This window comes from Quercus lobata, chromosome 8 (assembly GCF_001633185.2).
Source record: "Quercus lobata isolate SW786 chromosome 8, ValleyOak3.0 Primary Assembly, whole genome shotgun sequence".
Lineage (NCBI taxonomy): Eukaryota > Viridiplantae > Streptophyta > Magnoliopsida > Fagales > Fagaceae > Quercus > Quercus lobata.
Window position 1 is genome coordinate 36,612,776 of NC_044911.1, and position 12,675 is coordinate 36,625,450.

Genomic DNA, 12,675 nt, shown 5'->3' on the forward strand with positions numbered 1-12,675 from the left:
GTAGTGCTTGGTTCTTTCTATTGATTTTGATTTCCACCAAAAGTATTTCAAAATTGAATCTATGCTTTCACTAAAGCTTTTACTTTTAGGAAATAATAGCACTGACATTGTATAAGAGGAATTGGCTAATGCTACTAACTTGATCGGAGTGGCTCTTCCCGTTCAAGACTGACTCTTGTACTTCCAATTTGCTAGCTATGTATTTGTGAGTTGTGACTCTAAATTTGTTCGATCTAAAAATTTGTATACTAATTATATGTTTACTATGAGCTTTCTTTTTCCTTTTTTTTAGTTACTTAATCTTAATTAGGGTTAGTTCTTGACGTTAATGTAATCAATGGAAAATCTATGATACTAGACCAAAATTAAAGAAGAAAACAATGAGATTAAGAACAAAATAGATGTCATGCCTCAAACGTTTAAACAATTTGCTCGCCATCAACAAGAATTTTTTTAAATATATTTTATTTACTGATTTTGCAAACACTTTAAATTCAAAGTTAGAACCCCTTAAAAGTTACTGTGGCTTTTGAGTGAAGTTGTGGTGTGTTTTTGTGTTAAAACTCATTTTCCTCTATCTTGTGTGTGTGTTTGTTTCTCGAAATAAAAATAAAAATCCCCCAAAAAATCAATTAAATTGTCACAATGAAATAGTTTATTCATTCTAAAGAAATTCCATATATGTACACACACACACACAAAAAAAAAAGTCTGCTTCACCAAGTTTTGTGACTAGTTTTATGATATATGGAAGCATTTGATTTTTTTACACTCCATCCAATGTTTACATTTTATTTTTGAGAAACCCATCCAATGTTTACTTGATAACTCATTTTTCTCCGCATGAACATTTTAGTTTTTTATTTTTTTTATTTGGCTTTTAACTTTTATGAGTTATAAATAGTATTAAAGTACCATGACTTTTGAGTGGAGTTTGTAGTATGCTTTTGTATTAGAACCTCTTTCCCTCTCCCTTGTGTGTGTGTGTTTGTTTCTCAAAAAAAAAAAAAAAAAAAAGAATTAAAGTGTTAAATGTTATTTTAGGAAAATTACAACTCACCATTCTATTAGACTAAAGTAACCTCATGTTAAACGAATTTAGAATAGATTATTTTTTTTACATTCTCTGAAAAAAATTCTAATTAAATTTACGACAGATTGTATTTTATATTTTTTTGCCCCATCCCGTTGGTCATTATGTGTAACTTTAATGGGCTCTATTCTCATATGGGTCTATCTTTTGTAAAGAGCATTCCCTGCTAGGAATGCAAAATTACCATGTAGAAAATAAAATACCAAAAGATACCCCCATTAGCTGGTGCATGATTGTAGCAAACAATATGCATATTATTGTAGCATGGTGTAAAACATATTTTGATTGATTTTTTTTTTCTCTCTCTTGTTTTGGTTATAGTGGGCTTGTTACTTTTGTTTTTTGGGCTGTTAGTATTGCTGCAAGTGGTGTAAAAGAACATATTATTTTATTATAATTTAGTGTAAAATAAAAAATGAGATGTATGATATGTTGTTTATGTGGTAATGTAAAATAAATAATGTGGGTTTTGGTAGTGTACAAAAATGCATATTTTTTATAAGAATCTAATGGAAATGCAATAATACAACTGAATAGGCTCTTGACCAATTTTTTTTTTCTCTGTTTTTCAAAAGAAAGTATCATGTATAAATTCACAATTATCTTAGATTAGTTTGTTTGTTTGCTCTCTTTTATTTTTAGATAGACATCTTATGATTAATTTTGAACTTGGGTATATAGGAATAAGCCCAAATTTAGGTAAGCCCACTTGAGAGAGAAAGAAGATAGCAGAAACTTGTGGCTGTGTGGCACCATGTTGTCTATGCGCCTTATCCACTGGCTGTTGTGGTCGTTATAACTTCAACTATAGTGATAATACATTCTCTGACATTTGCTTCCCTCTTCACAATACCACCAAGAATTCTCTACCATGGCTTCCTCCATTGTGTACCCAGCAATACCTTCAGAGGTAAGCTTCATCGATATCATCTAAGACTAAGTTTCTTCGTTCATAAATGTAGTCCTCAGGTTGCCAAATGCCAAACCTTTGTTTGGAACTTAACATGGTGTTGTTTTTCAGCTATGCTCTAGAAAGAGTGCAATTTTCTCTTCCTCAAATGCACTTCTTGTCAAGCCCACAAGGACCCAGATGGTGGGGAAGGGCAAGGGAGTGAGAATCACTTGCCAAGCCACAAGTATTGCCGATGATCGAGTTCCTGACATGGCTAAGAGGGAGACCTTGAATCTGCTTCTTCTAGGTGCTCTTTCACTTCCGACTGCAGGCATGTTGATTCCTTATGCTACTTTCTTTGCCCCACCTGGGTGAGTCTTGCCCCCTTCCATATTCTTTTTTCTTTGTTATTTACTTTCCCCATTAATTTCTTTATATGATCGATTACTTTATTTTTTTTTGCTGATTAGAATATGGTTGGCTGGGGCTGGGGTGTGGGAGGCAAGTCCGGGATTCAAGTCACTATAAGGAGTTTCATATGCCTATACACTTAAATTAGGTTAAAGTAAAATTTTTATATTGTATAAAAAAGAAATAAGAATATAGTTGGCTAGCTGCTATGTGATTTAGATTAAAGTTATTTATATAGTCTAAAAATCGAATGCATTTATTCTCCCACATTAAATCGTCTGTGGTCTTTATTTCTTTCCATAGAAAAGATTTTCATTGAAAATTTCTTAAGCCGAAAGCTAACTTTTTTTCCTCCTTCCCCCACAAATCTAACTAAATGAAACATGATATATTTTATCTCTCAAAAGTTTAAGCGGTTAAAGCAGTTAGAAAATGGTTAATTCAATCATTTAACCTTAATTCTAATACTCATTTTTCATGTGTTAGTCTAAACTCCCATTTAATAAGTGAAGCCCTCTAGGTATGACTTTTAACTTTTTAAATGGGAAATAGAAAGGGAGACAAGGTTCAGGACCACATGCTCCCAAAAGGCTAAACGGTTAGGATTTGTGAATTTAATTGTTTAACTATTGTTCTAACACTTTACCTAACGTGCAGATCTAGACTCTCCCTTAATAAGTAGGGATTAAGATGTTGGGTTTTTTTACTTTTTTAAATGGAGGTAGAGTAGAGACATGGTTCAACTTCAGGACTTCTTGCTCTGGTAAATTACCGACTTTTCTCAAAAGTTTAAGTTATTTGACAATGATGAATTTAATCATAATTCAAACAATGTTTAGAATGGAGGGAGACAATAGGGAGAGGAGAGGAAAATAGAAGGGAAAGAATATAATCAAACATCATGATAAGATATATACAAAAGAAATGGAACCTTAAATTTTCTTGGTGGTATTTTGACTTGAAACAACAATGACAGGTAGCGAGGCAAATTTTCAGTAAATTTTACAATATTGATTAAGAATGAATTTAAAGGCTGTTGCTTTTCAAAAATTTACTTTGTATGATAGTTGAATACTCTAAAGTCTAAACTCACCTTTTGAAAGGAAACATCAAAAAATTTTGAATGAGCAATCATCTCCTTATCTGGGAGGAAAAGAAAATGATGATTGATGATCATGATTGGCACATTAGAATGCAGATATGTATTATATAAATATTTCTCCCCCATTATGCTCATCCAATTATCTGTCTTCATTAAGAAGGTATATTAAGGTGAGCAATAACTTCGTTGGTATAAATGGCTGATAAAAGTAGCGTTTTTCCCAGAGAACAGGATAATAAGTAAGTCTAGACCTATATTTGCAAGTTACTGGAAGATCCATCTCTACAGTGGCTTCGATTTATATTTTGACATCCTTTTGAGGCCAAAGAGATGAAACATAGCATTGTCAGCATAAACTCTTTCTTATTTTTTATTTTCTATTTGAAGTCAGCATAATCTCATTGATTTGCTTGAAATGTGAGGGAAAGTTGTCTTCTACAAAATGGAGTTCCTTATTATTATCTTGACTCTATTGTCACTATATGAACATTGCCTCTGCCTCTAAATCCAACTCTTTGCAGCTAAGTTCTAAAATTGCACTGGCATCATGCCTATTGCTCATTGTATTTGGCATTAATTTGCCGATAGTTATGTTTGTTATCATCAAGATACCAATTTTTTGTTCAAGTTGGAATCTGAGTTTTCTAATCTCTCTTCTTATGCTTAATTGGAAAACAATTACAGATCAGGAGGTGCTGGTGGTGGTACCATTGCAAAGGATGCCCTTGGCAATGATATCATTGCAGCTGAATGGGTCAAAACCCATGGCCCAGGGGACCGGACCCTTTCACAAGGACTAAAGGTACTGATATATCACACTAGTCACCACTGAAACTATTTGCCATAAACATGGATTCAGAGAGTTTTTATTAATATGTTTTCAAAGGGAAGGAGCATTGAATACGCACGATTGAAATTTTACATGGAAGGCATGTTTGGGCACCCTATAACTCACAACATGCTCTCAAAATAAGGTGTTGGAGTAAGAATATAATAAAATATGTGAAAAGCAATCCATAGGAAGGCAGAGACACTAAGGATATGCTAGGACTTAAAAAATATGTGACAATCAGAGACTTTTCTAAATGTAGGCATGAAGTATATACTAGGAATTTAAGATCATGATAGAGCAGTTGTTATGATTGAAAGAGAGAGAGTAAATATTAACTTGGTTTGACTTGATAGCCTACATTCGTAAGCCCTAAACAACTAAATCTTTACTATATTAACTATATTATTGCAATGAGTTTATTGAGAGTATATAGAATGCAATCAACCCTAAACTAATTATTACCTAGTCCTAGGTTGTAGATATACAATACAAACTATTGTTGTTAAAGCGGAAGTACTTATATCTATTTGTTGAAATAAAGGAAGTTGAAAAAGAAAATTGACATAAATATACATGATTGACGATACAACACCAAGAATTTACGTGAAAAAGGAAATTTTACTAGCTAGTATAATAAACCTAGACCAAAGTCAGTGGGTTTTAAGCAGGATGTCTTTCAAAGTGCTGTATACATCGTCAATAATAGATTATAGCACATTTCAAATTTAGACTCATGTACAGTTATAGAAAAAGCAGTATGGATTTTTCACTTTTGATTTCCAGGGAGATCCAACCTACCTTGTTGTGGAGAAAGACAGAACTCTGGCAACGTATGGAATTAATGCTGTCTGCACGCACCTTGGGTGTGTTGTGCCATGGAACACAGCTGAGAAAAAGTTCATTTGCCCTTGTCATGGATCCCAGTACAATGATCAAGGGAGAGTTGTTAGAGGACCTGCACCTCTGGTAATTGAAACATAACTTTACCCTTTCTTGGTTTCTTGGTTATTCAATTTCTTCTAGTTCTAGATGACATTGCATGTAAAAGTACCATTAATAAAATGACCTACTTATTTGAATGACCTCTATGTTGAAATGGTATCAATGTTTAATGTGATTTAAAATATTTTTGAGAAATTTAGCCATCTGAATTCCCTTATGATTACCAAAAGTTCTAGTTCTTTGAACATCTGAAACATATGAAGCATGCGGATGTATAACTTTCCTTCGCATATTTATTGACTTCTTTCTTTCTTTTTTTCTTTTTTTTTTTTTTTTGTACTTGTTGGAACAGTCTTTGGCCTTGGCCCATGCAGATGTGGATCCTGATAATGGAAAGGTTGTGTTTGTACCATGGGTCGAAACAGATTTCAGGACCGGTGAAAATCCATGGTGGGCTTGATTCCCTTCTCAGCACGTCCCTCCATCATATATCCTAAGTTGAAATGGGTAATTAATCAGAATGTTATGCACCATTGTTTAAGCATACTGTAACATTGATTTGAAAAGTTTGTAATCTTAGCACCAAAAAAAAAAAAAAAAAAACGGAGGGTTGTATTTTGTAAAATGAAACAAAAGATTTTGATTCTGTCACCGTAATTATCTGATATTGACAGTTTCTTTTGTTCTATTGATTGCATCTTATTGCATTTATTATTTGTATCTTGTACGTATACAGTTTCCACAAGAAACAAAACACGTTTGTTTTTTAAAGATAACATTGATTCTATAAGGGTTCTTTGAATCCACTAGAATAATATTAGAGAAAACTCTTAATAAAGTTTTATTGATTTATAGGTTATAATGTGTTTAAATAGAAATCAGAAGGCTATGGGGAGATGCTTAGAAAACACTAAAGCAAAAAAAAAGGTAGGAAAATATCTAAAAACCCTAATTTGCATTAAAGTACAAATTTGATGGCAAAATAGGAAAAATTACCAAAAATGAAAAAAATTGATATAATTGCGAAATCAAATATATTGTCTCCAAGAGACTCTTAAAAATTAAAATATAAGAGACATTATTCTAAATTTTAAGTTAAAAGTTATAACAAAAATAAAAATTACTAAAAATGGCAAAAATAAAGATTTTAGAGACTAACTAAAGAAATTTTCCTAAAAAGTGACTAGTCTTAACCGAAGGCAATGAGTTTTTTTCTTAGTGCCGTTTCATATGATATCACTAATTTTCACAAAATACGATCATTAGAGCATTTGCAGCTGGCCTTGTATATCCTATATGTTGATATATTTTACCATCAAACCCCTAAAATTATGCTCCAACTGGATTGCCAAATTGTGCCAATTGTAAAAAATTTTACAATGTTGCTACAGTACCATCCTATTTCTAGGATGGTATTGTAGCAAGATTGTAAAAATTATAACAATATTTTAATTGGAAATATCAGCTCACTCTCTACACAGTCTCTTTCATCCCTTCTCTCTCTCTCCATAGCACATCTCACCAAGAGGTCCAAGCATCTCTTCTTCTCTCCCATTCCTCTACCAAGCACTCTTTCTCACCCCATGGGTCAGCTGGGTCAATTTTCTCAGCTTCATCACGGTGATCCCTCCCTCTGAACCCAAACCCAACTCTCCCCTCTCTCTTCTGATCTTGCCCAACTCATTGAATCAAAGCTCCATGGCTAGTGCTTCGAGCTCCATGGTCTAGATGGCTAGATCTTCAAGATCCACAAAATGTTTGGGTTTGTTTTGGGCATGCAAAGGCCATGGGTGGCTGAATTTGTGGTGGTTGGGGTTTTTTATCTTTGAATTTTTATGGTTGCTAGTATTTTTTTTGTTTGGGGTTTATTGCTAAGATTTTATTGCTAATTTTTTGTTTAGGGTTTATTGATGAGATTTTATTGCGATGGTGGCAAAATTTTTCTAGCGTGATTTGTGGGTCCAGCGTGTGGGTGATGGCTAGGTTGCTAGCCAGTGGGTATTGCTGAATTGGGTATGGTTTTGATATGGATGGTGGTTGAATTTTATCTCTGCTCTTCCTTTCTTTGTGAGTATGGCTGAATTGGCATTGGAGAGAAAAAACATCAAGGCTTTTTTCAAGTTTCAGCAAGGCATGTATTGTTGGGTGGTTGGTCTGGGTTTGGGTTGGTGGTCGGTGGATGAGAAAGAGAGAAAAACAGAGAGACAAAGAACAAAGATGAAGAGAGAAGAGAGAAGAGAGAGAGATTTTATATATATATATATATATAATTTTATTTTGTAATTTATATTATTTTAATATATTGTAGGTAAAAATAAAGGTTGGGATGCCGAATGTATTGTAAAATGATATTATATAATTGATAAAGTAGTTTTTTGGAAAGGTAAAATAGGATATGATGGCATTTCCGGATGGAAATGCTCTTATCATCAGTGATCTCCATTAGCGCTTTTCTATTTCTTGGATTTCTTGCACACTAAATTTTGGCCATTTTTTGGCACAAGGAAAGCATGTGCTATTCATATATTCTAGGCAAAAACATCATTTTGGTCCCTACATTTTGAGGTCACGGTTAATTTGGTCCCTACATTTTGGTAGCAGTCAATATGATCCTTATTATTTTCAACTTCTAATTAATTTGGTCCTTACCGTTAACTCACTAATGAAAAACGCTTAGGTGGCAAATGGTTTGCATGATTGGTGCCCATGTGACTAACATAATAATATAAAATTAAATAATTAAACATCAAAAATCCACATAAGCATTTTAATGAAGAAAAAAAGGCTATGTCAGATAAACAAAATCTAAAATAATAATAATAATTGAAAAAAAAATTAAAGATTTTTTTTTTTTTTTGGGTAAATCCTCGATTTCTTCTAATTTCTTTTGTATTCTTGCACTTTCTTAGGTACCAAACATAGTACCCAGCAACACAACAATAAAAAAAAGTTCCTCTATATCTTGAACAAATACCAAACACGTAAAATGTAAAGAAACTGCAAAAAACTTGGACAAGAAATAATTCAATAAAATTGTACAAGCTAAGAAAAGACTCATCAAATTCCCAATGCCTTGCACTTCGATTAGTCAATTCACATCAACAAACAACCCAAATCAAATTCAAACGGCATTTTTCCTTCGAATTCTTTGCATCAACGAAATCCACTATAGAGGCTGATTTGCCTTTGTCCTCAGTCCAAGCATGTCGCACTGCTGCAGTTTAGCATCATTCAACTATTGGGCTTTCTTGGCGTCGTTTATGGCCCAGCAGTCTAAAGTTGCCCTTTCTCTCTTTGACTTTAGGGCGAGGGTTTGTGCAAGTGATGTGAATTTTGTTTTGTTAGGTTGTATTTAAGAATATGGGTGAATGGTTAGGGGTCGAGGCAAATTTATGCAGCCTAATATTTTTTTATTTTATTTTATTTTATTTTCCAGATTGTTGTGTTTCTAGGTAAGCGTTTGGTAGCTTAAAAACTGGAAGAGTACAAAAGAAAATAAAAAATAAAAAATAAAAGCTGAGGAATTTTGTTTTGAATTCTTTTCTTTTTTTTTCTTTCAAAATTTCTTTTTCTTTAGATTTTGTTTATCTGGCATGGCCTTTTTTTTCTTCATTAAAATGCTTATGTGGATTTTTGCTGTTTAATTATTTAATTTTATATTATTATGTTAGCCACATGGGCGCCAATTATGCAAATCGTTTGGCACCTAAGCATTTTCCGTTAGTGAGTTAACGGTGGGAACCAAATTAACTAGAACTTAAAAATAACAAGGACTATATTGACTGCTACCAAAATGTAAGGATCAAATTGACCATGATTTCAAAATGTAAGGACCAAAATGATATTTTTGTTCAAAAACACGTGGCATAATTTGCTTATGTAAGTTGCCTACAAAAACACAGGAACCAAGCCAGTAGTTAAGCAGATAAAAAGCCTTCCAAAAAAAAAAAAAAAAAAATCAATGAAGGAGCAATCAGAACTAAATTATATATTCCAAAACAAATTGCGTCGATATCTGTCTCCGAATTCCTAACTTTTTTTGTTTGTATATGCTTTACAATTAAGTTAGGATATCTCCACATTTAAGTGAGATGATAGACAAAAAGGATTAGTCTCAGCTTCTCACTTCCTAATCGTTCAAATTAAATGAAGTGGTTCCACATTCCCATAAAGTCAATTACAAGTTGTCTCAAGTTCTCAACAAAAAAAAAGAGAGGGAGATAGAATAAGGTTCAACTTCCATTTAAATATACATTATACAATAATTTAAAATAGTATTCTAAATATAATTCAGTATAAATATCAGTAAGACAACAATCATTGAATACATAAATAAATATTCCCTTTGTCTCACCTTTTTTGTCCTCTATTCCATTTTGAGATGTCTCAAAATATTTTTCTGTTTCCAAAAATAAAAGTCATTAATTTACTAATGTTCCTATTATACCCCTATTAATTTACTAATTCAATTTTTTGATAAATTTTTTTAAGGGTAGTTTTGAAAACTTATACATTTTTAAAAAATAGACAAGATAATAAATGATGTTCCCTTAAAAAATTTAACTTTTCAAACAGGACAAAAAAAGTGAGACAGAAGGAGTATAATTAAATAACTAATCATATACGTGGTTAGTCTCTCGGAGTTAGAGTAATGGTAAATGTGAAACTAAGAAAAAAAAAAAGTAACTAATATAAGTTTTTACTTTTAAAGTGCATGACTTTCTAACCATACACGTGGTCAATTTCTTGAAATTGGACCAAGCACTAAAAGACTTTTTGGATTTGAAAATCTGTAGAACATTTATCAAACTACTTGATTAAAATGAGAGAAAAACTAAAAAAAACATAGAAGGGAAAAAGAAAGATAAAGAGAATGAGAAAATAATCACAGATATAAATAAAGATCTATTAGTTGTAACAGTGGTGTATTTTTTTGTTGATGAAGAAGAAAAGTATAGGGAAAAACAAATTTATTTTGGTGTCAATGGAAAAGTAAGCCAAAACGCTAGAATTTTTTTTTTTTTTTTAACATATGAGCAAAAATTTGAAACTTTTTTTTTTTTTTTGGTTATAAAATTAAATATTTTCTAAGTAGTACTATTGATAGAACACTTTCACAATAAAACTTAGGTAATAAGTTGTTAAAGGTAGGAAAAAAGTGATGTTAGTTGTAGGTACGGAAAAAAACTAATTACAACTTGCCACTTAACCTTTATATGTGAAATTATTGTGAAAGTAGTATTAAGATGATCGTATTCAAACTTGTATTAGCTAGGTTTAAACAAAATTTAGGATTAGAGGTTCAAAAAAATTAATATATATGGCCAACCCCCTACCCCTAAGGTAAGGTCACCCTTTTTTTTTGGAAGGGGGGGGGGGGGGGGATGGGTGGGTTCAATTATAGAAGAACTTGGGTGCACTAATTTTACTAGGTGAAACTTTCAATCTCTCTATGTAAATTTTTTTTTTTTTGGTAAATAAAAAATGGTTAAAAGGGTTGACTAATGTGACTTCCCTACTAAGCATATTCATTAGTTTGGTTGTAAGTTATAACATTAAAATGAAACTTAACATTTATTTTTGGAAATTTCTTACTCATACAATTATATTTCCTTAAAAATTATTATTTTTAAATTTAAGAAAGATATGTGTTATTTTTTATGATTTTTTATTTTTATAATTGTTAAATTTATATGAAAAGTTTGTTTACTTGAAAATATATTAAGTCTTGAAATTATTGCACTTACTAAGAAATACCTTTTTTTTTTTTTTTAGGAACCCCCCAACTCGAGGAGAGCAAACTTCAAAAAACTAAGGCAAATCTCTTACAACATAACAGTAAATATTTGGAGGAACTTCCTCCATCCAAACCCTTAAAGGAAAAGAAAATCTAGCATCCTTAGCTAGAGAATGGGCAACATTGTTACCTTGCCACCTTACATGGATGATATTAGAGGACCGAAAGTGCCCCCTTATAGACATAAAGTCTTTTACTAAATGGCCAACCAGTGCATTTGAAACCATACCCAACTGTAAGCACTTCATCACTAGTTCAACATCGCCTTCAAAACACACCTGGCTGAAATCGAGGTCCCTGGCAAAAATAGCAGCTTTCCTAGCCGCCAACATCTCAAGAATTTCCACTGTTACTGGCATCCGCACCTTCTCCAACAGAGCCGCCAACACCTACCCTTCGTTGTTGCGAATGACCACTCCAATACCAGGTTCCTAATCCTCACCGAACACCGCCCCATCGAAGTTAGCTTTGAATGAAAATCCAAACGAAGGCTGCCATCGCACTGGGCTGGGTCTGTTTCCTCTCACCATTCCCTGTTTTCCTTGCTAAAACTCAGCCAACAGATCCGAGGTAGAGTGGGCAACTCTAGAGCATGGCTGAGGATTATTGTTCGCTTTCAACTTGTTTCTCCGCATCCAGATCAGCCATGTCGTCATCGCAAACAACTCTAGACTAAAACCTTTTGCCTTGGTAAAACTCACAAGGTCACTCATGACTTGAAGGCTTTGGCCCTTTCTCCTCACCTCCCCAAAAGCTGGCACCCAAGCCTCATGGACCTTCTCGCAGTCCCATAGAGTGTGAAATTCATCTTCAGCCATGCATCCACATTGGTCACACGTCGAGTTGTTCACCACCCTTCTTTTTTGGAGATTAACCTTCGTTGAAAGGGCTCTTGAGCAAGCACGCCATAGAAATACCTTCACCTTATTTGGCACTTTCAGCCGCCAAATATCCTTCCAGAAACGTTTAATCACCTTCAAATTTGAACTAGAAGGTAGGGAGTTCATCTCAGACTCGCACAACAACTGATAGCCAGTTTTGATAGAGTAGGAACTCGACTTGCATCTCGGCCAAGAGAGACAGTCCTCTTGATCTGTGACACATAAGGAAATACTCTTGATTCTTTGGGCTTCAAAAGGCAGGAAGATGTCATCCACTAGTTGCTCATTCCAGCCTCCTTCACCCGGCTCCAACTAATTAGCTACTGACCAATTTGAAACCTCTTCAATTCTTGGAGAAACTACACAAGCCGAGGCCCCCCAGGCAACCACTTGTCATTGTATATGTTTATCTTAGTGTCATTCCCTACTCGCCAAAGTAAACCCGACTGAACCAACTTTGAGGCCTTTACTATGCTTTGCCATGCATACAACCTTGATGCTACCTTAATATCAAAAACTGACCCACTTGGGAAATACTTCGCACTAAAGACCAGGTAAAAGAGACACTTACTAAGAAATAACTAATACAACCTTTTAAAAATGAATAATTATTCCTCATTTTCAAGAATAACTATTCATAAGAAGTGATTATTCTTTGTAATAAAAATATAATCAAATTAAAAAATAACTAAATCATAAGAATAATTATTACATTGTTACGCTTA

The 12,675-nt window shown here is 33.2% G+C and overlaps 1 protein-coding gene across 1 annotated transcript; it reads left to right on the plus strand.

The window, feature by feature from the left end:
• Positions 1 to 1,817: 1,817 nt before the first annotated feature.
• LOC115955685 (cytochrome b6-f complex iron-sulfur subunit, chloroplastic) lies at positions 1,818 to 5,960 on the plus strand. Its single transcript, XM_031073933.1, has 5 exons — positions 1,818 to 2,003; positions 2,115 to 2,356; positions 4,183 to 4,300; positions 5,114 to 5,296; positions 5,625 to 5,960. Exons 1-5 carry the CDS (start codon positions 1,965 to 1,967, stop codon positions 5,730 to 5,732), a joined length of 690 nt encoding a protein of 229 aa, XP_030929793.1. The 5' UTR covers positions 1,818 to 1,964; the 3' UTR covers positions 5,733 to 5,960.
• Positions 5,961 to 12,675: the final 6,715 nt, after the last annotated feature.

What these genes read in the sequence shown, in the direction of transcription:
- LOC115955685 (XM_031073933.1), top strand. Translation starts at nt 1,965, where the DNA reads ATGGCTTCCTCCATTGTGTACCCAGCAATACCTTCAGAG. An exon ending in ACCCAGCAATACCTTCAGAG is followed by an intron (nt 2,004 to 2,114) that starts GTAAGCTTCATC and finishes GTTGTTTTTCAG; the next exon opens with CTATGCTCTAGAAAGAGTGC. An exon ending in ACTTTCTTTGCCCCACCTGG is followed by an intron (nt 2,357 to 4,182) that starts GTGAGTCTTGCC and finishes AAACAATTACAG; the next exon opens with ATCAGGAGGTGCTGGTGGTG.